The 27,988-nt window shown below is 39.1% G+C and overlaps 1 protein-coding gene across 2 annotated transcripts in view; it reads left to right on the top strand.

Annotated features, from left to right (window-relative positions):
* SNCAIP (synuclein alpha interacting protein) overlaps window positions 1-27,988 on the top strand; it is a 95,943-nt gene that overhangs the window by 38,580 nt on the left and 29,375 nt on the right. For both annotated transcript variants that reach the window (XM_018571225.1, XM_018571217.1), the window contains exons 4-6: window positions 7,009-7,188; window positions 19,944-20,057; window positions 22,740-22,865. In XM_018571225.1, the coding sequence (XP_018426727.1) occupies window positions 7,009-7,188; window positions 19,944-20,057; window positions 22,740-22,865 (420 nt within the window). The remainder of the gene's footprint in view (window positions 1-7,008; window positions 7,189-19,943; window positions 20,058-22,739; window positions 22,866-27,988) is intronic.

The following is a 27,988-nucleotide window of genomic DNA, read 5'->3' as shown; positions in this document are numbered from 1 at the left end:
AGAGCATAGTGAAAAAAGTCAGTCTTTGCTGGAAATGTTATTCAGTTTTGTCCCTTATGTAGACTCCAGTTGTATGGTATGTCTGTGGTTTGTTGCCATAGCAGAATTTCGGTCACATAACTAGGAACAGTTGAGGAAAGAAATCACCAGTGGAGCCCATTGTGCTCTAAATGCAGAGCTGTCATCATTCAATGCTAATTAGAAAGTATGGAAACAAAAATAAAGAGGTCAGTATGATGTGACATGTATTCACTGCTAGCTGTATAGTTCTTTGAAGCTGGAGACTTTATTTTGTCAATGTTGTTTAGAAATGTGTTGGTTCATTATTCACAAATGAATGTCTATTATACCCCTGTCCCCCAAATGTACTGTAATAGCACTAGTAATAATAACTAGGATACTGCAAAGGTAGGATAAACGTACCATTAAAAGGTGAATTTATGGGTTTATTTAGTAAAACAATACGAGTACAAAATGTATTCCCCAAAGTAACCAAAGATTGTCTTGTACTGCTTTGACTTCAGTAAAGTGAGTCATTGCTAAATTGCTGTACTTTGCACATAGATCATTGCTCTGCATTGGAATATGTCCATTAGTTTAGGTAAAATTCCAAGATGCCATTCACATTTTGATCATTGCACTAAAGGCTTGTGATGTCTAAATACAAGGGCACAACATGCTTTTAACACCTATCAGATTTCACCTTATGCCAGTGTCTCCCAGGAACCAGAATAAAGCAGCCATTCTGTGGAGTGATCTAAGCTATCAGCCACAAGTGTTTTCGAGTGCTCCATTTTTGTACATGTTGTGGAATACAACCACTTCCACCCAACAGCTTACTGGGCACATAATTGTCAAGTGCCACACATTGAGGTGGAGTATTTATTAAGTGCTGTAGACCCGAGTACTTAACAGAGAACTATGGGGTAACCTTTTTATCCCATAGTTCTCTTTAGGGTCATGAGAGGACATATACTAACATCCTCCCGCAACCCAAAGCTCAGTATATATTGCCCGCTATATACCGAGAGCGCCGCAGCTGGGACAGATCCCGACAATATACTGTTGAGATCCACACCGCTGGCTGATTGACAGAGATATCTGTCTATCTGGAGCCAACTGTGCCCGCCCCCTCCCCGTCCGTTCCTCCAGTCAGTGCTGGAGGATCGGAGAGGGGAGGGGGGTAATCCTTGCGGGGAGCAGTGACTGACACTGGAGGGAGATGATCAGTGAGTGAGCGAGCGACGGTATGTGTTCGCTCACTTCCCATTCAGTAGAGCCGATGTGTGACAGTTTCAATGTCACACGTCGGCTCTAACTATGAGGATGAGTGATTTTCACTCGCCTCATAGTTCTCCTTCAATGTTAAAAGGACACTAATTTTAACACTGTATTCCACTGATGTTTTTTTTTTAGTTCAGTGTGAGTCCTCAGGTCTTTCCACCAACTCTCTATTTCTCCAATGTCCTTTCAATCGGACCACTGTGCCCTAAAATACAGAACAGATGTGCTGTCATTGTGCATGTGACAAGACTCAGGGTGGTGAGTTTAAATTTACTGGCATTGTCTGAGAAAAGGATTCAAGTCAGTCCCCATGAGATTCAGTATCCTGTTGTTTTTTTTTAATGATTCTTCTGGTTTTCATCCTAGACTGTCTTGAAACTGCTTTGTTGTCTCTTGGTTACTGGGCAGTGAGAGTGCCCCTGCCAGAAGCTGAGCCAGTCACATTGGACTCAGTGTAATGGCAGTTTTCAAGTTTCAGCCATGAATTCAGGGAAAGAACTGAGATTTTTTTAAATGTACAGCACATAATGTACAGTGCGATAAATAAGTCCCCTCACTATAAAAGGGGATGGGAGCACAGAGCAGCCATCGTGTAAGTAAATTGGAAGCTGTTGTAGGGAAAGCTGACCAACTGTATAGGGGGAGATCAGGGTCAGTTAAGAAACTGTACTTTAATTCAGATTACTAGGTCATTGGGCAATCAACCCCTTTGCTGCCTTTTTTCTTATTATTGGGGTCTTTTTTGTGTTCCAACTTATTTTGTGGCTGATTTGATGTCATCAGTCACATTTAGCTGGTCTCCTGTCCATAGCAAACGTTTTTGCATTTACTGCAAGCATTCCATTTAAAAAATTGACTCGGGGGCTGTTTTGGGTTTTTCATTTATTTTAGGGGTTTATTGTTATTTATTTATTTATTTATGTTCATAGGGCCTTTATTTTAGCTTACTGGTTGTTGTTGCAAGTCTTGCTGTAAGTCTTCCCTTAAAAAAGTTAGATTTTGTTTCAGGGGTGGTATTTTGGGGTTTTTACTTCTTTTGTGCATCTTTTAAATTTTTATTTTTTTCTTGATGGATCCTTTTGAGGTGCTTACAGTGAAGCATTCATTTGTTACTGGCTATTTGTACTTTAAGCTGCCTTTTGTTTGCAGCACATGACTGCATCCTTTGAAATCAGCTTATATTATATCACTCAAATTGAATGCACCCCCTATTGCCATAGACAAAATATAAGTTTGGCATACACCAGTTAGGCCTACTATCCCTCACTAAAACTGTCCTGCTGCTGGTCAATTTTACAGAGTTGTATCCTCTACAGTATATTAATTTTTGTAGTAAAGCCCAAGCCTAACCTAAACTAAATCTGGGCCTAAACTTGATTTTTAAAATTGTCCTTATGCTGGCCAATTTTACACTGTTGTGTCATCTGCGCACAGTTTGTGGGCCAGCAATGTTTTTTAAACTGTTTTTGTGCATGTACACTGAGCCATGCATGTGCTGCTGTGTACAATCCTGGCACTTGCCTGAAATTATTCCTGCATGCATGCACGGGAGTTGCATTGCCTTGGGTTGGCTAGTCAAGATGACCAAAGACTCAGATCCCAGAAGTAGTGCAGGTGAAGATATTAGCAGCAGCAATGGAGTGACAAGGGACATCACTGTTATCTCAGTGCTGATATGAGATGCTTTGGAAGGTAAGTCTTCCATTATGTGCAAATATGCTGTTCATACTTGCACCTTTTCCCAGAAACCCTGGTCCCCAGCAGCAAAGTTGAAATTTGCTTTAATTCTTGTAGTAAAACACCTTCTCTAGTAAATTATTTTGTATTTTTATTGTCCTCAAAGCCATATATAAGGACCCGCTGAACTGTATTTTTAATTTTTTTTATGCATTGGTATTTGTCCCTCATGGTAATTCTCAGATTCCAGTGTCTTTTGTTACATTAATTTGCCCATTACCCATAAAAAAGACCAGATTTTAACTCCAAGATTTGCCCCCCATAGATTGCAATGGGATTTGCCTTTTAGCTAAATTTTGAAGATTCACAAACCCAAGAATCAAATAATGGTAGATTTTCCCATCACTACTGAGGCATAGTGATTGTCATAGGCCCAAGTGTCTGTAGGAAGATCTGTTCCTGTTGCCCATAGCAACCAGTCAGATCAAAGTTATAAAAACCTAAAATGGAGAATCTACTTGCAAAGAGTAACAATATATGTTATAAGCTCAGACATTTCCTTGCATGAGGCCTTGTGTGAGTATCTAGTTTTGGACTACAAATGGTATGAGTGATAAAACACCCCTATGTGCAACCTTTCAGCATCTCCATGCTTTTGTAATTTGAAGAGGGATATAATGAAACAGTGTATAGCATTCAGGCGCATGTCACAGTAGACCTGAATGAAAAGACTAATCATGCCTATTTTGTTAATGATGGGCTGTCAAGAGTCATGATTTATTTCAGACATTTTTACAAAACTAAATCATTTCCATGAATGCACAGCATGAAGCGATAATTCCTCATGTGTGATACCATTGTGGTGTTTCACATATCTGGACTTTAATGTTTATGAGATCTGTGCTTTGATAAATCTCTTTTCCACTTTTCCCACAGTTTTGCTCCTGTGAAACTGATATTTAGCCCTTTTTTCGGCATGCTGCTAGAAATTTTGAATATTGGCATTTAGTGATGTCGGTCACTATAGGAATTTCAGCATATAAGTGAAAATTATGTTGATGCGTTTCACTTATACACCTATTTGTCACAGATTGTATAACATCAACTGATAGGCTGGATTCACACTTTTGCGCTCCTTCTTTCTCAGTGCCTTAACTCATGTTTTCATGACCATAAACATGTGTTGCCCTAAGGCAACCTATTAATTATGCAATTCATTATGAATCAGAAAACGACACATTCTTTAGCAACACAATGCATGAATGTGTGAAGTGCTGCACTGTACGTTGTCCTATACTGAACAGTGCATTGGGTTGCCATTCACAGGTGTGTTGCGGTAACATGCAGCCCCCGAATATTACTCCACAATGGTGAAGTTTGTATGGTTTGCATGTTCAAGCTGGGGTTTTTTTTAGGAGGAACTTTTGAAGATAGCAGTATGGGTACTTATACTACTGTCTTTCCATCGTCATCCTGTGTGTTTAGACTTCACTGACTGAATGACTGTGCTTCCTTCCACATAGGTGAGTTGCAAACACTGCATCTCCTTGTGAATGACCATTGTAATTAAACTGTCAGTCAGGGCGCAATGCTCTGAGGGAACATTTAAAAGGTTCTTGATTGTAATGCACATGCGTTATCCCAGCAGCTCCCAAGAATCAAAAGAATCAAATGAGCCAATCAGAATGTCTCTGAGAACCAATCACAGCAATTTTAAAGAGCAAACACTGGCTGCAATTAGTAGCCTGGAAAGGAAAGGGTGTAAAATACTGGTATTAGGGTGGTTAAATAAGTTGCTGTCGAGCAAAATTTAGAGGCTCATAACCATATCCTACTTTGCTGTCCAAGTTGTAAGAAAGTCAATCAGGGTTATTCACAAAGCTGCCGAAAGCCCATACAGTTATTTAATAAAAAAGGTCTTATTCTTAATGCGGATTTTTATTTCCAGTAGCCCAAAGTGACCGGTCAGAATGCATTCAGTAAAATGTGCATTCGACAGTGCAGGGGGGCGTGGCCAGGATGTGAAGCAGCGCGGACGTGTCTGGAGGAGCTCCGTCGCTGCACTAACGAAATCCGCTCGATATCCTGTCAGTTCAGCCCTACTTATACTCACCTGAACTCCGGTGGGTGTCTGGTGCAGGGTGACATGACCGCCAGGTCCGGCAAACGTACCGACACTCCGAAACGAGGCAAAAAAGCAAAGGGAGCGGCCCCACGCTTGTCCGGCGCCATCTTGTCCTCATCTCCTGTTTCCTGCAAGTGCTCCGGTTCAGCCTGTGGAATGGAGGGAGGCGCTGAGAATCCTGCAGAGGCCAATTCGGATGCTCTGGACACCGCAAATGCCCCAGGTACTGTAAAAGTGGAAACAAAAACCATCTTGGAAGCCATAGAGGGCTGCAAAATCGCCCTCACTGCAAAAATAGATCATTTGGCGGTTGAATGCACATTGATCAGACATGATCTAGATAAGATCAGGGGCAGACTCTCACAGGCTGAGACGCGGGTGTCTGGGGTGGAAGACTCGTGTTTCAGATCACCCCTACAGTAAATTGGCAATGGGAATCTGAAGTAATATTATAAGTGTGCACATAGCTGCTGTTTTCCAACCGAATGGACTATGTATTCCTGTTTGTGAGGCAGACACTTCGCTTGGGATGGCGGGTACTGGGAGGACACACAATTGTTTAGGGTGGGGGGTGGGGGGAGGGAGCATCGGGACGGGAGAGGTCCCTATATTGGGGTTGTTATGTATGTTAGATGTGGTTTGGTTGTATATGATGTACTGAACTGTGTGCCTTCACGGCTGTGAAGGCACGATACCATGTTATGCATGAAAATCCAATAAAAAGAATTTACAAAAAAAAATAAAATGTGCATTCCAATTTTCTACTGCACAAAGGTTTTAGCACGTAAGAATACAATGGATTGGGGCCATTAATAACAGCAACAGGTGGAAATCAATAATAAGGGGTTTGCCCATGACAACTGGCCACACTCAAGTCAACATTCTCTAATCTTAGATGTATTACAACAGATCTGGTTGCAACTTTCATTTCATTCTACTGTAATAAATAAACACAATTATGGACTTAATATACTGTATATGGAAGATATTTTTCCGTATTGGGTTTTCCACGATGACCCAGTTTTCTTTATTATTTAGATACATTTTTATGCTGGCAAAAATGAAGTTTTTACCAGTTAAAACCATTGAGTCATAAAAGTATGATGAAGCTAAGCAACTAGTGACTTTAATTGTGTAAAAGAAGCACAAAGTAACTGCTGTTCTTAAACTGCCCATATCAGTAAAGTTTTGTCTATAAAAAAGAAAGTATTAGAGATCATGTAGCTGAATGCCAACACTCTGTCACTCAGGCAGATATTGTGTTATCTCATTGTGAGTGTCAGACATTGTGCAAGCTAATCTCAGGTTCAGTTATCGCTCTCTTGTGTTTACATAGATGGACAGTAAAGTGTGTTGCACTGTATGCTTTTGTGCATAAATGACTTGAGAGTTCCCAGAACTGTCCAAATTGAAGATATACACAGATATTGTCAGTTTTTCCATGAGACTAAAGGCTGTCATAAGCCTCAGAAGACAGACCTATGTGTAGGCATGTTATAAATTCTGAAGATGTTTATCCAATTATCCAATTGGTTTTATGGACATGCAAGTATTGTGTGTTAATGGAGAGATGTCAGACGCTAGTTTGTATCCTCCCGTTGCCCTTCGGAGAACTATGGGGAAAAGCCCTAACCCCATAGTTCTCCTTTAAGCATAAGCTCATTTGGTGCAGTCAAGAAAATGTGAAGGCTGCAATTGCATTTATTTGGCTGCCATGGTGATCCACTAACATCAATATTCTGACTTTTTAATCCATGTCAGCGCATATTGAAGACAGAAACATCTCAGCAACTAGCATTCTCAGTTTAGGTTTACTTTAATGTTAATGGTAATGTGACTTTTGGAGAACTGATCTTGGCATTTTGCAGGTTTCTTTCTCAGTGCTGGACTATTCATGATGTTTTCCCTTTTTATCTCCCCAGCCTCACATCGCTGTAGATAATTTGGACCAAATTCATGATGAAAATGGAAACAATTTATTGCATATTGCAGCATCCCAGGGACATGCCGAATGCCTGCAGCACCTTACATCACTTATGGGGGAGGACTGTTTAAGTGAGAGGAATGAGGAGAAGCTAACACCTGCAGGATTGGCTATAAAGGTAATGAAGACGTTTTACCAGTGATGGCATTATAGTGCTTAACTGTATTACATTAGCACACAGCAAGGCTTTATTTGCAGAGACACCATGCAGGAGAATATTTTCACTTTGGCCCTGTTCACACCTAGAATTAATGTCTATGCTTCTATCAGCTCCAGAGTGATTTTGGCGAGGTACTTGACGAACTCTCATGTATCAGAAAGAAGGGTCAGTTTATGGATGAGTTCCTGGTTTTGACTCCTAGTACAGGTAGTACAGTGTTTTAACAGTACCTAGTATATATTGTAACAGATGTGCAGATGGTACTATTTTCAGTCTGCAAGGGTTGTTATGGTGCTACATGACTGACCAAAGTCTGACAAATATAGAAGTGAAACAAACATTACGGTTCCAAATAACAGTACAATTTAAATCAGATGCAGGATCATCAAATGTATCAACCACTATAGAAATTAAAGTTATTCAGAGCTGTTATACAGCAATCAGAATGCTGGGCTCTGGCTAGGTATACAAAACATCAAATAATGCAATTATGTATTTATTAACCACTTGACGACCAAGCTGAGTTAAACCCCCTTCCTGGCCAGGCCATTTTTCAGTATTCAGCGCTGCAGTACTTTGATTGACATTTATTCTTAATTGCAACGCTGTATTAAAATGTTTTTTTTACCATGTTATTAGTAATTAATGCGCAAGTGATAACACAGCGCTAAAGGTGGATTCCGTAAGAAAGTAGGTGTAAAATATAAATTAATATATTGCCTTGTTCTGGAGGTATATATATATATCCACCGAATCGTCAAGGGGCAGATCTTTTCATTGTCTAGTAAGCACTGTGCTAATGGCTTTCAGGCGAAAGCTTGTTATCTTGGCTTTTTCTATGTGACCGGCCGATGTTCTGAAATTTTAATGTAAGTTGCTATTTTTTAATAAATATTCTTTGTTGGATGTACCGCACCATGAGGGTTGTTTTTTCTCTCCCACTACCCTAAACAAAACACTGATTGGGACCGTACAATATCGCTGTTGCCCACGGCTGAGAGGAGCCGGCACCTGCCTTTAACAGAGAGCCGGGACCTCCAAGGAGACTGCAAGGGACAAGCGCTGGAAAGTGCTCGATCTGCTGTCGGGTGTTTTCTTGAGGGAATTGGAACGGAGAGATTGGAAGCCTTCTGCTCCTGAGGGATTATATTACATATACTCACTGATTCTGGTGAGTACTGATTACCTGGGGGACGGTTGATTGGAAGATCGAACTTATAAGGACTTTATATTTATTTTCGTTTGCTTGGGGAATTGGACTCAATTGATTTTTATATATTTTATTTTTTATTTATTTAGTTTGCACATTCAGTTTGTCTTATTGAGTACTTTAGATCCAATTTATTTCATATCTATATTAGTCTCCCACTTTGCAATTAATTGTCATCTGTCAAATCACATCACAAATCAGAAGTTTGGAGGAACTATTTGCACTTTATCTGTACAATAGTTTTTCGTTAATTTTATTTTATTAACGGTTTGACACAAAGGTTTGAGGATTTGTCACTTCTTTACCATTCACTTATGAGATAATTTTATTGTTAACATTTTTTTCACATTGTGTTGCATTGTATCCACGTAGAAGTTTATGCTCAGATTTATCAACACAAATGAGGTTTAGACACCTTGTTATCACTTGATTTATACATAGTTGTTTTTGATATTTTTTCATTGGGACGTTATTCACTTATATGTATATACACATATATACACCTTGAGGAGGTAACTAGTCCCCCAGTTCGGTGGATATATATATATACCTCCAGAACAAGGCAATATATTAATTTATATTTTACACCTACTTTCTTACGGAATCCACCTTTAGCGCTGTGTTATCACTTGCACATCATATTTTACCAATTCATAGCAGCTTTAGGATTAGTATTTTAACTTTTTAGCCTTATCTTTCCAAGAGCGCAGATTATTTTATCTATATTAGTAATTAATGACCCTAAAATTATTTCTCTCACTCCAATGTTCACGGCGATATGTAACATGTGCGGCGTAATTGGCGCAATCGTCATTTTCGCACATAGGCACACCCGACGCATGTTTGCGTGTGTATGTGAGGGGGGGGACCAGCTGATTCCCATGGCAGACATATTCAGAAGTGTACTGTAACTGTACATGTGATTACTGGAGGACTTGTCATTTTGTGTTTTTTGACATTCTTTTTATTTGTGACAATTTTTTTTCAAGCTTCTTTATTTTTTTTAAAACTTTTTTTTTTACACTGAACTTTATTGCTTTCACATAGGGGACTAAGAAACCCCCTTTGTGATAGCCAATTCACATAACAGGTCCTCTTTACGGAGACATCAGGGTTCTCCAAGACCCCTAATGTCACCTAGGGACCCCCAGAGAAGCTGATGAAGCCGAGATCTGCTTCAGCAGTTTCTCACCGGCATCTGTGACACTGAGTGACACTGGAGAGTGACACTGAATGCAGGAAGTGATGTAATATACATCACTTCCTGCATTTAGGGACTGTGTACTGATCTCCCTTTGATCTCCAGTGACAGAGTCACCGTGCTGGTCCCAGCCGCACCAGGCACAGCGTATCTCGGGACCGGCAGTGGCGGCGGTACGGGGGGGGGCACACACCCGCAGCTACTACAAGCGATCAGGCATCTCTAGAGATGCCTGATCGCTTTATTGTACACAGCCATTGCTGGCTGTTTACAGTGCTAACAGTTTCCCCACTCCTGTGCGTGCTGCGCGCCGCACACAAGCAGGGGGAGGGGCAGGACGTCTTAAGACGCCCATCTGCTCCTACAAGACTCCCGTTCGGCCGTTTACTAATGGCTGTGGACGGCAAGTGGTTAAAAACAATTAAATGTATTTTACAATATAACTAGTGTAAGTCCCTGAATTTTTACTTGGTAACAACCTCTGGTAATCACATGTACAGTACACTTCTAAATATGTCTGCCATGGGAATTAGCTGGTAGAGAATCCTGGCACTAGAAGGTGTAGTAAAGCCACAGGCAACCATATAACCATTTATGTCACTTACTGCACACATTGACTGCAGTGGATGTGCTCCATTACCCAACTACAGGGTGCACTGAGGTGACTGCAGGCCCCATTTAATGTGATCCCGCGTGCATTCAGAATGTCAGATAAATGCATCCATAATTGCACTTTCATTGCCTTTGGTGCAAGCCACATTCAAACACTAGCTGGCCATCAAGACTGATGCTCTAAACAATATTTTTTTTCAGCCATTGATAAGCAATCTTATTAAGTTCCAAAACAAAATCATTATATTATTGGTCCAAAGGAGATACTGACACCAGCCTTTCAAGTGATTGCCTGACACAGTACCGTATGAGAGTCATTAAAGAATCTGATTAATTATATTCAAACAATCTGATCCTCTAATATGGCAAACGTCAGTCTGCAGTCAACAGTAAAACCAGTGATGTCAGGGTTGTGGCAATCCAAGCTGGTACAAGTCAGATTTACATTAGCACTCACATTTTCAAATATTCATAACATCCAACACTCATGCACACACCTGATTCAGCAATATAAACTCTTATAGGTTACATTAACAGGACCTGGAATTGCTTATATGCAGCTTATCCCCCACACATAATAATTGACTAACTTACTTTAACTAGGATTTTGGTAATCATAACACATATTAGGCAACAGCTCTGCTTGTGATTGCACCATTGTTTGCTCTGGCAGTTCAACGTGTTAGCGGCAGCTATAACCTGAACTTGGTATTTTTTTATTGCAGTCAAATAGTATAGGTAATTTTTACAACTATACAGTATAGGTGAGTTTTTATGGTTCTTTATTGTTTAAAGAATACATTGTCCAATAAAAAGCTATCACCTTCTTGTAAAGTGTTGACATTTTACTCTCTATATGACTTAAGTTGCTGGAGACCTGCCATTCCCCATTAAAATGCCTATAAACCTGAATCCTTATGAAAACAGTACAGAATAAATTAAACTTCGTTATTACTTTCCAAGGCCAACATAAAAAGCCTCATGCTGTACTGGATAGGCTGTGGCATTTACATAGTGATATTAGTTGCTTTGTCTCCTTATTGGCTTTTAATTTGAACAATGAATCAGCCAAATAGTGTTGTGCAGTGCCCAAACGAGATGAAGTTCTATGACAAAACTAGTCAGTATAATAAAATATGCATGAGCTGCAAAGAAAGTCAGCTAGTTTAATTTTTCTTCTTTAATACTTGGAGTGAACAAAGGCAAATGTCTCAACGGGAAGTATGTTTTTAAAATTTGGACTACCTAAAACATCATTGGTCCTTAAAGCAGTAGTGGTTCTGATATTTCTCTTTGAGACTTCAGCACAGAAACTTAAACCCTGGAGTTTCTTGCTCAACCCATTGCATTATATGGTTTGCAATCGCCTTGCTGCAGTGTAGCACAAAATAAATGAATACCCTATGCAGATTGCAGATAGGTCTTGCTGTAACTTAGATTTCCTGACAATCCCTGAGAGGCATAAACTGGTGACTGCAATCGGTTTTGGGTGGACTGACAATGTAATAGCAGCATTTGTGTGGATCTGGCTACTTCCTATACAATATAGTATTGGTTGTGGTGATCTGTTGGCTGTTTCATTTTTGACTGTTGACAGTTATTTTTAAAAGCCATCATAATAGCTACATCTTCTGAACTCCAGCATAGAGATCCAAATCTTGGAATACCAAAGAGGTATTAGGAATGCCAATTTTGGCATTACCAATCTTCAGCAATTTTAGTTTGATTAAAACCAACAGAAAAATGCTCATAAAAGTATTAAGGCAGAGGTTGAAGGTTCCAGCAATGGCTTCAGTGTAATGTCAGTGGTTGTTTGTACCAGTGAAACACATGCACATTCTTGCAGTGTATAGCCAAACTTTTTTGGTAGTTTTGGATAGAGTAGAGAGGGGTTAAAACACCTGCCAGGTTATTTTTTGCTGTTGCATTGTGGAGAATTCTCTTCACTTCCTGTCTTGGAGATGTAGCAGAAAGTGAGAGGCAGTCTCTCCAAATTGAGGGGAATTCTTACCTTAGATAGTCATCATCAGAACATTAGTCCCCATTGGAAGATTTCCCCACACTTCTTGCTCTGCTGACAACTTCAAAGTTTAGAATTTCCCATAACCCTTTGTTTTGGTGACAATAATAATGGTTGAATCCCACCAGTGGGGACACAGACCATAAAAAAATGGCAGAGGGTCTAACTCTTACCCACTCTATCCAAAACTTTTTTTTTAAATGCCTTTACAAATGCTTTTACTCGTCACCATAAATTTACTGGTCACCTGTATAGTTTGTACTGAAAAGTTGTTGCTGAAAGCTGCATTCAACATATGGAAAATAAGCTTCCCCTCCTGCCCCTATGGGCTGTCAGTCTCATATTTCAACTGAAATAGCATGAATTCTTTTAGATAAGGATGAAATGGACATTCCGTACTAGGGCCTCTACAGCTCCTTTAGGCTACATGTGAACTGAACAAAGGTCCTAGAGGTGGGGAATGTAATGTTTTTTCAACAGTGTTTTTGACATTGCCATATATGTGTTGCTGCCTGTGATGTGTTTGCAGACAACCCATATTATGTAAGTGTACTCCCCATCTCAGTTATGATTAAAAACCAGGAAACTTCCCAAATCAAATGTTACCGGAGACCTATTCTCTGTGGTAAGCTCCATCCTTGGGAAGAAGCCCTGTTTCTAGTATAGATGATGATAAATCAGTACATCAATATGGATTCTGCATCCCTGTGCCATTTCCTCAAGTGTCCATACTAGCAGAATTGAATTGGTTTAAATTGGCTTTTTGTATGCAAGTATAGAAAAGAAGAAATGGCTGTGTTGCCCATAACAGGTTCTTAAAGGAAACCTATAGTGCCAAATAATACAAAGACTCCTTTGCTGACCCCTTTTTCTCAAGTTAATAGTTGCATGGCTGTAACAATGATCTAATGGCTTTAACACGGTTAAACTTCTAACTTGGAAATATGAACATGTACATCAGTAGTTCTGACTCTACTGTGGTAAAACTTTCTCCATGCTCGCTCTAGGGTTATTTACTAAAATGGTATAGGTGCCAGAAACAGTCAGGTAATTGGGATTTTAGGAGGGTAAGCAGTGGCAACCTGAATATACCTCAGTACAAGTTTCCTTTTTTTCTTTTGCTCTGTGTAGTATGGGTGAATACATTCTTGATGATTTAGCTACAGGATACCTTTTGTACTCAGTCCTTCTGACCTACAAGATTCCTATTGTTAATGTGTCCATGAAGTTATCATTACACAGGCCACGCATAAATCTTGTAAATGCCAGTGCCTGGTTCAAGTATGACTACAGAAACAAAATATGTTGTTTATAAATGGTGCTTAAAGTAATGTTAGTGGCAAAATGTCTACTTTAGTAGCTTGATTCATAACCCCAAGTGCATATAAAATGACAGACTTCCAAATGCTTTTGCCATAAGTAACAGAGTAACAGTCGTGGTGAAGTTCTTTTACTTTTGGATCATTTCCAACGTGGAGTCTGTCTGGTTCAGTGAAGATTACATTTATTTGGAAAAAAAGAGGACAGAGGGAATTGTCTAAGACACCTTCCAGTCGTAAATAAAGTATAATCATTTGGAAGATATATATAACATCTACATCTAAGAGCACAAGCAGTCACTTTTACTAATATTTTATGTTTCTTAGTCTTGGAATTTTGACCTAAGTTCCATATTTACGAATGATTACAGTTATTTAACAAGTCATTGAATGCACAAATGTAGCCTTGAGAAAGATTACTGGAGACATTAGGGATTGCTGTAGCTGCGTAGCTGCTTAACAGAAAATACAGTGGTATTAAAAAGCACAAAACGTTAACCTTATCCTAATAAAACACAAACGTTCACTGTGCTATTCCAAAATAAAGCACAAGCTAAAGATTTTTGTTTTCAAAGAACTGTAAACCATCCATATTTTGGGCATATTAAAATTAAAGTGGAATTAAAGCCCAAACTATTTTTTTTTTCATATGGCGTAGTGTGAGCTAGGGTTATAATCCCTGACAGGTTTTTTTTGCCTTTTGTGTCCCATTGGGGAGATTTCCCTTTACCTTCTGCTTCATAGCCACAACAGGAAGTGAAAGGAAATCCCTCCAAAGTGAGAGAAATCCATGGTTGTCACCAGGGTCACCTGAACTAGAGTCCCCATTGGAAGATTTCACCTCTATTCCTGTTTTGGTGGTAACTCAAATTCACTTTCACTATTGGTGACATAGTTACATAGTAGGTAAGGTTGAATAAAGACACAGGTCCATCCAGTTCAACCTATGTGTGTGTGTTTTCTGTATTTAATTGGCTTTTAGTAGTTCCCATATCCTTGCATATTTAGTGAACCAATAAACTCACCTAGAAGTTTCTTGAATTTGTCTATGCTATCACTGGATACTACGGACTGTGAAAGGGGATTCCACACTTTTACTACTCCCACAGTAAAAAAAAAACCTCCCACAGTCTAAGATTAAACTGCATCTCTTCTAACCTCTTGTTGTGCCTCGTGTAATCAATAGAGTTCTTGGTGTAAACATTTTGTTCTGGATATTGTGGTCGCCATTAATGATTTTGAAAATTGCAATTAGGTCCCCCCTTAATCACCTTTTTATAAGAAGAAGAATTTTAATTTCTACAGGCGATTTACAGATTCCAGGCCTTCCATCCCCTTTATTAATTTCAAAGCCCTTCTCTGAACTCTCTCGATTTCATAAACATCTTTCCAGAGGATTGGTGACCAAAACGTTATTGCATACTCAAGGTATGGCCGAACTGGTGATTTATAAAGTGGTAAAATTATGTTTTTATCCCTCAAAAGGATCCCTCTTTTAATGCAGGATAGTATCTTGCTTGCCCTGCTGGCCACTGCTTGGCATTGCATACTATTGCTGAATCTGTGATCTATGAGGACCCCCAGGTATTTCTCCATGTCTGTCTTCCCCTTGGCTCCCACGTGCATAACCTTGCATTTTTCAACATTAAATTGCATCTGCCATCTTGCGGCCTATTCCTTAATTTTATCTATCTGCCATTTGCCATACATGCAGAGCCATCAAACTCGTCAGTTCCAATTCCAATGTACTGTCCTATTCATGGGATTAGGTTCACGTAACTATACCATCCTCTCAAAACTGTGCCTACGGCCCTTAGAAACATACCTGCAATCCCTATATACATACCTAAATCCACATGCTTATGCCAGTTGATTGCCACCTGCAGCTGGGACAACAGAATGCAAATTCTCTAAAAAAAACTCTTCTGCAAATATATGTTGTGCTCTTTTGTATATAGGTTTTTACTGAGATCTGTGATCCCATTGCAGAGATTCCCCCTCATTTCCTGTTTGCTTAGTAAGTGATAGGAAATCTGTCTGGTTGAGACACAATGGGGAATGAACAGCGTGGATGAACACACCTCCCCTAACAACTATTGTGTTCTGGCAGTCGACTCTGCAGCTGTAAGAACACCTGAACAGTGACTTTTCTCTCCTGGTCAGTGACTTTTTTCTCCTGGACAGTGACTTTTCTCTCCTGGCCCGTTACTTTTCTCTCCTGGACAGTGACTTTTCTCACCTGAACAGTGAGATTTCTACTCTGGCTTCTTTCATTTTTCAAAGTTTGACAACCCAGGCAATGCCGACAGGGTCACCCATTGCTCGAATTATGAACATTTCAGCGAGAATTAGCCAAAATTCAAGCTGTGTATGGCCAACATTAGAAATTCTGTCAGGTAATTATTACTCTCTGTGTCTTCCTGTCCCGTTGACAGCTGGTTCTCACTTCTTGCCCTGAATTCACAGGGACAAGAAGTGAAGTGGTATTTCCTTAACAGGCTCAAGGACAGCAATACAAATGAGACAAATTAATACTCTTCCCAAGTCTATCCAAGATAGACTATCCCAAAAAAAATTGGTCTGGAGTTGGACCTAAATCCACGGCTGTTTCAAATATCCAGTCATGTCTCAGGGAAGAAATTTTTCATGTCTGCACAACTGAGTGCAGTTTTATCGTGTCAGCATAAAAAAATACTCTATTAGTTTATCCTCTTCATAATGTAAATGTATAGATTATCTGTAAATATATAACGTTGTTTGGTTTTACATTAGTAATTTAAGCTCCTGGGAAGGTTTTCGACTTGAGAGGTTTCCTTTCAAAACTCTAAACAAAGATGGAAATACCCTTTTACCACCAGACCACAATAAAATACATGGAGTGTGTTAAGGATCCCTAGGGAAGCCGTCCCTGCGTAGGCATTACATGTCATTATCTGTTCATCATTTAACACTGGGTATAAACCAGTCCATAAAATACCAGAGATTCTAAGCACAGGGACCAACAAACACTAATGAACTGGAAAAAGAAATATTAGAGGTCCATAGCATGTGACTACATACTTACGTGAAGGGCAGCTGCAGCCTTTCTCCTTTTATAAAAGGAAACCTGGGTCAAATAGGCACTTTGCTAATTAGCGTGCTACCAGAAAACACAGATTGACAGCAGCCTGGAAATTGGAAACTTCACTCCACTCATTTCTAAAGATAAATACTTTTCACAGATAGTCCACCAGAGAATTGCAGGACCATTCACATGTAAATTGTCAAAACCCCAGAACTCATTCTTCCTCTTAGGGACTCCCTGTCTATATCAACAAGAAACCGATCAAGAGCAATTACAGCCCAATCTGGAAGTACTGACCATGGGTCTAATCCTGAAGAAATATTTGCACAGAAAGTAATGTAACACCACTGGGAAAGCCTGGCTTCTGAAGGGGAATGTTACAATTATGCATGGCAAGATGCCATTGAGAATGAGGATTGCTGTGATGGTCTTACATAACTGCAAAGAGATTATATACAGCTCCACGCAATCACAACTGTGGGCCTATCCCTTTCTCATATAACAGAATGCAAAATGTGTAATTGGAATTCCATACGCATATTATTTTAATTTTTGATGGTGTATGAGCTGCGTGTCATGGTGACAGTGGGTATAAAATTCCATTCGTCATCAGCAAAGGCAATTTTTCACCTATTTTTACTTTGGGATGTAGCTTTTTTGGTTAGAAAATTGATTTATGTTCTTCTGCTTAACAACTTTTACATCTACCTGGCATTAAAGCAGAAGTCTAAAAAATTTAAATTTACATTGGGTTGCAAGTGTTAGTAAACCAAGTTATCTGTTTTACATCCGGAGCTGTTGGTTCCTTCCATTTTAGTGAGATTACCTTTCTGGCGTAAAAGAGCAGTAAGTGTATTAGCTATAAGAGGTATTTACCCCATGTATGACTTGGTAATATAGCAAGGGGGTACAATTCTGTGAGGTATGGCAGATCATACCACATGTCAATAGCTGGTGTATATGTTGCCAGTAAGGTGATGTTTAAACAGAAGATCAGAATGATCAGACATGCAAACATATGCTGATGTTGTAGAGAAACATTAACATTGGGCTGAGTGGCTAATTCCTACGTTATACATTTTGTAGGAGTGTAGTATAGTTGGTGGAAAAAGTAAAACTGCAAATGAAGATATTGTGTAATGGCAGCTGTTGAGAAGGACCAGACTTTATCAAAGGGAACAGGGGTCTGGTGTCAGAGAAAATGGTATAGGTTCATAACTTGCTTAGGGGTAGCCATTGTGCTTAGCATGCTTTCAAGAGAACAGACCAGTTAAATGTTAATGTTCCTAGTTGGGCCTGAACAGCATGTCGAAGAGTGAGGTACTTGTAAAAGTGACATTTATCTAGTTTAAACCCCTTAGTGACCAGTGACGTACATAGTATGTCACTGGCATCGGGCCCGTTTAAACAGAGTCATCGGGACTCTGTTTACATTTGTAAAGCAGACTTTCGGCTTTACAATAGAAGCGATCCTGGCAACTCAGCTGTCGCCAGATCGCTTCTACGAGCCGATAAAGTGCCCGTCCGACACCCCCGCTCCACTGCATCCTCTGCGGGCCAAGCTGGGTAGAAGAGCGGTGAGCGTCCATTCACCGCTCTCCTCCCCGTTCTATGGGACCAGGAGCGACGCTTATTGCATCACTTTCGGTCCCATAGCTGTCATTACTCGGCTCCTGAAGCACAGCAATAAGCTATTAAAGTGTGATCTACACTTCAATAGCTTATTTAGAGTGTAAAGGTGATACTAGGGGTCTTTTGGACCTCAAGTATCACCTTTTATCAAATTGAGGGCTTGTAAGTAAATTAAAATAAAATAAAAAATTACAGTTTTTAAAAATAATATCATAAAAATATGTAATTTTTGTTTTTTTGTTTAAAGTCCCCCGCCCCGCGAGCACCCGCGTTGTAACGTAAACACACGTCGGGTGTGCCTACATACGAAAATGATGATTGTGCTACACATGTTGGGTATCAACGTTCACACTAGAGTGAGAGCAAAAATTAATTTTTAATATTTGTGTGTATCTCAAAACTGATGACCTGAAGGGGCTTTTAAAGCATCGTCTATGGACTTTTTGGGGTCGCCGTTTCACAGACGCACACAATTTTTAACCTGGGCAAAATGGGTATCTTTTTTCAGAACTAGTTTTTTCAGAACTAATTCACCCACAGAATAATCACTATTTATTTTATTTTAATTATATATTCAATTGCGGTGTAGTGGATTAATAAGTCTCCAGTTAACCGCCGACACACAATACACTGAGCGACTGCACACACAGGTGGATTAAACACTAATCACCAACTTCAAATAATTAGTAATCACGTTTATTGAATCACTCACACATAAATGATGGTGTTTAATCCAGCAATACCAAGCACAACATATTAGTTACATTGTTGATGGTTTTCATCACACATTGTTGCAGCTGGTGACATTTGACACATTACTTCTCCTAGCGCAACTATTTGTTTATTTGAAGTTGGGTATCTCTTTACTTAACCTCAATGGGTATTTTATTGTGTTTTGGGGCACTAAATTTTACTTACGTGCATTTTTCACTAAATTGTTGGTTTTGATAATAGGTTGCACTAATATCATGCAACATAAACATTTGCAACTGCCACCATTTTATTCTACAGGGTCTTGGCTTTCAGAAAATAGATAATGTTTGGGGTTTGAAGTAATTTTCAGGCCTAAAATGTTGATTATAACATGTATGCGGGGAAAAAAAGGCCTCAGTCATTAAGCGGTTAAAGTTTCAGGTGTTCAAAAGAGAAAAATGGTACTCTGTACATATAACTGATTAATACATTTTCAGTCAGAGTGGTTACATTTTGGAACTCTCTTCCACAAGCAGTGCTATCAGCAGAGAGTATTGAATCTTTAAAAAATCATTTAGATACCTTCCTCAGAGACCATAACATACAGGGGTATAGGTACTCTTAAAAACTAGACCACACAGGGATTCATATACAAACACACACAAACACACAAAGGTTGAACTTGATGGACCTGTGTCTTTATTCAACCTCAAATACTATGTAACTATGTAACTGAAACAGGGTGTCCCATGGGAAGATTTCAGGTTGTGTTGGTCCAGTAGGAAAAATAACATATTTTTCCAGGTTAACTTGAAGGTACCAAATATTTTAATAATCCTTACCACATTTACCATCTACGTAAATTAGGGTATCACCTGTGAAGCAAGAAATGCTTTCCTGTATTTTCTAAATGTTTCTAGTGAGACAATTGTGTATGAAAATATATTTTACTTTTTTTACAGACAGGTCAGCTGGAGTGTGTGCGGTGGATGGTTAGTGAGACGGAAGCAATTGCAGAGCTAAGTTGTTCGAAGGATCACCCTAGCCTTATCCACTATGCAGCCAACTATGGTCAGGTATGGTTTTTTTTAACTTTCTATGTGGTTTATAAAACATGTGAGGATACAGAATAAGTAAAGATGATGTCTTCTCATTCAGCTGCAGCAGTACAATGTGTAACTTGTTGCTAACTGAACATTTTCTAAAGCTAGCACAATCTTTATCACACAGATACTTGTAGATTTTGATTTAAAAATGTTAAATATGTAGAAGGAAAGCACCAAAACAAGCCCTAAGAAAGCGGTATTGCTACTTTGGGGCTCCACAGTCCACTGCAGAACTGTTTATGCTCCCAGAAAATTATTAAAGAAAAATGCTGAAAAGCAAAATATCTGTGAGAAGCATCAAATAAAAGTTGCTGTTTCATCAAAGTTGCTGAGTCCATCATTTTTTTCTGTATACTTAATCTTTGTGTCATTGACCCAATAGCAGTAGCATGGGTTACTGTGACTGCCGGATGACCTTTAGGAAAGGTAGTGTGCATGCCTAAGGTGAAATGCAGGAACTGAGCAATTGTGAATGTAACAAGCAAGCAGAGGCCAAGTTTTAAGGCAGTTTTGGAAGTGTCATTGAAAGGATTTGGAAAAATATAAACCAGAGACACAGCTAAGCAGACATTTATATAGATGAGCTGAGGCTCAGCTGAGCCAATATCCAGCTTGTACTAAGAGGCAGCCTTCCAATGCACTTTGGTTTAGTTCACAAATTCACTTCCTCAGTTGTCAGCAGGTATCATACTGATAAGGCTAAACTTTACATATGCCAATATTTTGATTGTAACGCCTATTTCCCATACACATTTTCATGTTCAGCTTGATAAACGAAGAAGTCAAGCTCCCTCCTGTAGTAATAACCTAGGTGTGGAGGAGGAGCGTGTGACACAGAGGGGTTGATTTACTAACCTTATAAACACACCACGAAAGTGTATACACCTCTGCAGTGTGTTCCCTCCCAGCATGATCTATGGGTGGAATCTAAACACCTTTGTAATGTGTACACACCCAGCAGGTGTGTTGTGCAAAGCCCTGAAGGAATTCCAAGGTGATGTTGGGTAAATTAGCTCTATGTTGTGTTGCTTGCGTTGATGAATGCAAGGAATGAAAATGCATGAGCTAACCATTTTTGTCTAAACTGTGAAGCAGCATTATATATGCATCATGTGCATGATTTTTCCATATATGGCATTAGTGGAAATATGCTTTTAGAGACTTTTTGGTTGATAAATACGTTTTGCTGTGTGAAAATCACACACACCTGGTGTGTGTGTGTGTGTTTAGGTTAGTAAATCACCCCCAGAAACTCCATTGCACCTCTGGAGAGAAATAAAGAAGCTGTATGACATTCAACACACCAGATTTCTTACAGTTTTTCATTTTCATAGCTGGGTGGAGTTGTTGTTTAAATTTTGCAGATGCTAAGCTGTTTTGAAACTCCGTGTGATAGCCCTAGGTTAAATGCTTTTCTGTATGTGAAGGTGATAACATGCCCTTTTCACGTAACATTCACACAAAGTTGTACTGAATAATAGCTCTCGGCTGCTGCATTGTATTTAAGAATAAGAGTGATCTTTTGCTAAATGGCAGTTCATTCAAATCTGTAACTGACAAAAATGGAAGAAATACTGTTTGCTACTACTACTGGGTCTGTTCTGAAACCATAATCCTAATGTATAGCTAGATGGTACAGAATGTGTTTAGCATTTGCTAATAATTTGACTCTTTTAATGGAACCATTCATGAGAGAATATTAGAAGCTGCCAATGCTGTAACGTTTGAGAATACTTGTTCCCTGACTGTCATGAAAATGCATTGGCTTCAATGCTGTCTGAGTTGCTAATCTGGAACAAGTAAAAAAAAAAACCCTTTCACACGGGCTGATCAGGAGAGCATCTGTGCACAGATACTCTCCTGATTACAGCAGTATGGAGCAAATGTCACTGCTGTGACATCCGCGTCCGTACAGTTTTTTCCTCCATCTTGGGATGGAGGAAAAAACTACAAATCTTGGACCCCGTGTCTGTCTATGTGGAAATGGATATAAACATCACAGTTATACAAATTAGTTACTACCATTACTAGTGATAAATTGTATACCCTACTGTGACATTCTGGCATACCCACACCTCTCATTTTATTGAATGATGCCATTTTCTAAGAGGTTCACATTGTAAAAGTGGTACTTGTGCTACTTGCAAAACAAAAGTTTGCAAAAGCTCCCCTCATCTTCCACGGGACTTACTATAATTGGAAATGCAGACCGCAGATCAGAAGCATGTTTCACAAATTCAGTTCCACTTCTTCAATAAAGACATGGCAGTATGTGAACTGTTTGTTAAACAAGACTTTCTTTATTTTAGGAATTGACAATATAATCAGAGCCAGTCATGCAGAAATCCTGTTTTTCAAAAATGCTTTTTTGCAACTGTGCTACGAGCTTAACTTGACAAAACCCTCTCCTGTTCCAAGCCCTTAGAAGTGTGCAGTGTAGTCTGCAGGAACCATTGCAACCTTACTAGGGCATGATGTATATACCAGAGGGGAAATGAAACACAGGACATATAATGAATAACAGTTGTTAAGTGGCCTCATAAAACATCACCAATATACCTGACATTTAGTGACCTCAGTTTAACAGTGTTATACGGAAAATATGTAGTCTATACTAAATAATATCTTCTATCCAAATATTTTTTTTCATAGGAAAAAATACTACTGTGGCTGCTTCAATTTATGCAAGAACAGGGGATTTCCCTTGATGAGACTGACAAATGTGGGAACAGTGCTGTTCATATAGCTTCACAGCATGGATATCTAGGCTGCATTCAGGTAACAAAAAATACTCTTCATCATTCTACTGGAAAACTTGGCAAAGATGTATTAGAGTTAAATCTCTAAGGGGGCATGTGTATAAATGATTCAATCAATGTCATTTTAATCACATGCACCAGGAAGATACATCTTTAGTGAATGCTTAGTGTATGTCACATTCACTGCTTTATAGATATACCCCTAAGATTTCAAGTAATATGTGGTTTACAGTTTAAAGAAGAGCAGAGGGCAATCACTTTTGCTGGGGTACAATGTCTATTATTTGCTACTGTTCTGCTGACTAACACACACCCCAAATAACAAAAAATTGTCAGGCTGCTTAAATTTTTTTACATTTATTAACCCCTTCCTGACTGGAGACGTGCACTGTACGTCCCCAGCATGAAGTGCCCAAATGACTGACCACGTACCCTGTACGTGATCAGCTATTTGGAGCTTTTAAAAGCCAGTAACCGCTGAGATCAGCAGTCACTGTTCATTAATGGATGCCTCAGTATTGAGGCATCCATTAATAAAGGAATTAAGCTTTTGTAAAAGCTTCTTTCATCAATGAAAGAATTAAGCTTTTACAGATACCTGATCAGCGATTGAGTATCTGACGATGACAACAGAGCCGTGTGAACGGCTATGCTATATCACTGTTTTGACAGCTTTGCACAGATAGGGATCTGTTTTGACCGCTCTGTACAGATCCCCATGTGTACAATGATACAATGTTTTATTTTGCTACATATTTCTATGCTTCATAGAAATATGTAGCAAAATGAAATTATTGTATCATTGTAATAAAAAACATTGTATCAGATTTTTCTAAGAACATCAGAAGTCTTTATTGACATCTGAATCTGACATGCTGCAGATTCAGTCACTAAGGTTATTATTGGCTTTTCCCAAGTATGAAGCAGCCTAATAATAACCAAAAATGCAAAATAAATAATTAAATTATCAAGCAGTCATAGTGGGTGCTTTATATAATAGACCAAAAAAGTGGAAAAAAGCGTAAAGTATAAAAAAGTGTAAAGAAATAAAAATAATTTAACAAAAGAAAAATGATATATACAAATATATTTTATCCTATAATTATTTTACAAATTAACCCCTTACAATGAAAATCTGCAGCTGAGCTGCAGATTTGTTTTTCACCCTAAGAGGTTAATTTTTCTATTTAACTCCCTCGTGACGGCGTTGTTCAAAGTATGTCGCTGTCACTAAGTGTGACAGTTATTGACACTTAGTTACAGTGACATTGTAGGCCACCTAACCTAATCACTATTCGGTTTTTAGAGAAAAAAAATAAAATGTTAGCTTTTTGTTTTTAGGCCCAGAAGTACAAAAACATTCTCAAATCCTAGGGATGTGAGGTGTTTCTAAATAAAGGACAAATATATAAATGTATTTTAATGCATTTTTTTTTAGCTGTACTATTTTTCTTAAAATAATAATCAAACTTGGGGAAAAGGTGTTTTCTTTAGGTTTTTTCCTCTTTTTAAAAATATTTTATTCATCCTGTGAGGCGTTAGCCGCACATATGTGATGTAATTATATTGCCCTATTTGCACTCAAAAAAAAATATATAATATGTGTGGATGCTATGGAAGAAACACACATCAGAAATGTAAAAAGTGCTTCAGTCATTGGGGAACAGAAACTGAAAAAAAAAGCTCAGTCGTGAAGGGGTTAAACAGTTTAAAAACAAAAGGCTATTCACAAACATAGGGGCACAAATAGTTTTAGCAATGATCCACGACTAGAAAGTGATCTCTAAGCAATCCAGACAGACATCCACACTCTTCAGTCCGGGTTGATAGACACCGGCATCAGCTGTAGTAGAAGCGGTTGACGCGTTTCCTGGGACTCCACTCTTTCATTGAGCCCTTGTTGCAAAGTCCCGTGCTTCAGGTAACGTCCCTTGCTGGAGCAGCCACAGTCCTACAACAAGTTTGTATCCCTCTGGCAGACTTGGATCCAAAAGTCTTTTTAGTTCACAGCACAATGACTGTCTCTACTTGGGCTGACACTCTCTCTTGTCAGCCCAAGTAGAGACAGGCATTGTGCTGTGGCTCTGATGAAGGGGGCGATCAAGTGTGGCTCTGATGAGGGGGGCGTGCCCCCGGGAAACGCGTTAGCCAAACACACGGACGAACAGCTGCGAGGTAGACCAATTTGTAATCCAGGTTCACCTTATTGATTAAGAGACCGTTCTCAGCGCTGCTTTTACTGAACCTTTGTGAGTATACATTTTACTACTGGTATGTCCAAAATAAAGGTGATTCTGCACATGTCTGGCGCTCTGTGTTGTTTTACAGATTTTAAAATATACTGTATGTTGAAATCACATCGTAATGCAACGGTGCATCTGATTCTAAACTATGCTTCACGTGTTGAGAAATTAGCAAATTATGTGTGGAGCTGTAGGTTACTCCAATGCTTAGTCAGGTACTGGATCTCATTAGAAGACTTGCTCAGGACAGCTGTAGACCTCATGAGGTTACATATCAAACATGCCAAGCTTTTTCTTCCAAGAGCAAAAAAAATGATAAGCTTGTTTATTCTTTTATAACCAGGAGGAGTTTCCCTTCATATTTACACCATTTACTGGTTATAGCTTGATTTAGCATTTGTTTTCATTGTGTACTCATTAGAGGTCTATAGATGACATGTCATGGACTCCATTTTGTTACATTTTGCTCTCAATTTTACAGGGATGTGTTGTTTTCCGTGTACATCTGCAAATATATGCAACTTGTTTGCCACAAATTTAGCCACCTACTCATCGTCACTCAGTTTCTTTACATCACAAATAATCAAACACTGCATGTTTGGAAATCTGCTGAAACAAATGCCATGGTCCCTGTGTGTGTTGTAAAGTAGCCACCGCTCCAAGCTCACTCCCATGATGGACTACAGAACTAGTAATTTAAATTGAGATTGTAGTCCATAACAGGAGCAAGCTTAGAGTGGTGACTACTTTACAACACACACAGGGACCATGGGGAACAAAAGTAGCCACCCTCCAGAAGGAAGGACAGTGTCAGCATGAATTCAGAGATGAGTTGAGGATCTGCAGCTGAGTGATGGACAAATAAGATACATTTAGTTTAATAGGGTACGTCAATAGGGTAGAGTTAAATGTCACTTTAAATTGAAAAGTATGCTATTTTGTTAATGGCCCCTGTTCCACTAACAGCCGGTAAGGTTCTGTTGCCTTTTGAAATTCAAAAACTAGTGATAAGCAGCAAGCTTTCAACACAGTTTCTTTCATCTCACTTTGCTAATAAAGGGAACACCGTTTATATTTTTTCCTTTTTATAGTTAGGCTCTACAGAATGTCCACTAAGATTTGGATGGTGTGAAGGTGTGAATTTAGCTTAAAACATGCTACCAGGCAAAGAGCGAGATAGGGGAAATGGGGGTGTACATCTAAAAAGAAGCTTTTAGTAGGTGTCTAATTTGTCTCAGAATGGTTAAAAAGAGCATCTACATTATTTCTTTCCCCTCTATTCTGTAATTGAAAACATATCAAGAGCTGTATTCCTTAAGAGTGTACCAGAGCCGATGCCAAAAGGTTGTCTGAATTTAATGAGTCAAGTTTTGGCAAAGTCTAAAACATTTTCTGTCCTATAAAATATACATTAATATAAAATAGACGGGCCAGCATTTCAAAAGCTTTACGCTTTGTGCCAGATACCATAAACTGATGCTTTTCATACAGAAAACAGCTTAGATAGCAAGTGTGCTCTTTGGACATTGTAATTGCTCATTTGTTGTTTTCTTATTTATTTTGATGGGCTAATGTAATATTTTAGTGTTACGACTGGCCGTCTAGTATAAGTGTCACATCTCTGATGAGGTGTGAATGTTTCATCAGTTTTAGCCAACCCATGCGGTCAGGCTGGAAGCACAGTGTGGATCTGTAGGCACAGAGCTGTGTAACATCAGAGTCTTTATCTGTCATAGCATGGACAGGAGACGGATATCGGGAGACACAAGCCGTTCATTGTTTCAATGAAATGTCTGTGGCGTTCTATACTCTCAAGTGCTGACCTTGGGCACAGAGCCGGATTTAGCTTTATCAGAGAGATAAAACATGTCTGGTTCCTAGTTTGTAAATAATGCAGTCTTAAATGTGAACTGTATTGTTATTTCTAAGAGGCTGTTAATGCCGTGAAGTGTTCAGTAGCGACAATTAGGTTTCATCTTCGATCCATTTATAAAATTGAAGGCTGATCCATTGGTGGAAAAGTAAGCACACTTTTTACATTGTGACACTCTCTGTCCTTCAAGAGGGTGGCTACTTTTGTTCCCCATGGTCCCTGTGTTTGTGGTAAAGTAGCCACCGCTCCAAGCAGGCCTGGATTCCCCACAAGGCCACCGAGGCCCTGCCCCGGGGCGGCAGGGTGCAGAGGGGCGGCAGCGGTGTTCTTGTGGGGAAGTTGCCCTCTCTACATTCAGTCCTGCTTTGCACAAGCAGGACTAAATGTAGAGTGAGGCAGACGATTTTTCGTTTACATGTGAACTCGGCGATGTCGCCGAGATCACATGTAAACAGTGTGCAGCCTCCTCCCCTCCCCCCTGCACTTACCTCTCTCTTTCGGTCCCGGGCTCCGCCGCCGAGTCTCTCACTGCGGTGAGCAGAGCGGCAGGGTTAAAAGTAACCCTGTCGCTCTGTGTAGACTGTGAGAGGGGAGAGCTGTGCTCTTCCTCTCTCACCTGTCACAGGAGTTCCAGCACAGAGCTGTGCTAACACTCCTGTATTGGAGGTGACAGGGTCAATAAAGAGAACCTGTCACCTCCAATTGCTATCACACAGCGAACAGGGAAAATTAAATAAATACAAATTTAAAAAAATTATATGAAATAATGAAATTAAAAAATGAAAAGGTGATTGAAAAGTAAAAAATAATAAGAAACAAATTATTAAAAAAATAGGAAAATAATTATAAAAAATAAACAATAATAAGATAAAAAAATAATAAAAAAGGAAATATGATAAATAAAAATCTAAAAAAATTAAATTGATTAAAAAAATAATTAAATAAATAAAAATGTAAAAAAATATGAAGAAATAATGAAATAAAAAAAATAAAAAGTGATAAAAAAGTTAAAAAAATTATAAAGAA

The sequence above is a fragment of the Nanorana parkeri genome, unplaced genomic scaffold (assembly GCF_000935625.1).
Source record: "Nanorana parkeri isolate BGI_ZX_2015 unplaced genomic scaffold, ASM93562v1 scaffold40, whole genome shotgun sequence".
Taxonomy (NCBI): Eukaryota; Metazoa; Chordata; class Amphibia; order Anura; family Dicroglossidae; genus Nanorana; species Nanorana parkeri.
The sequence above is the reverse complement of the archived record's forward strand: the minus strand, read 5'-3'. Positions and strand labels throughout refer to the sequence as shown.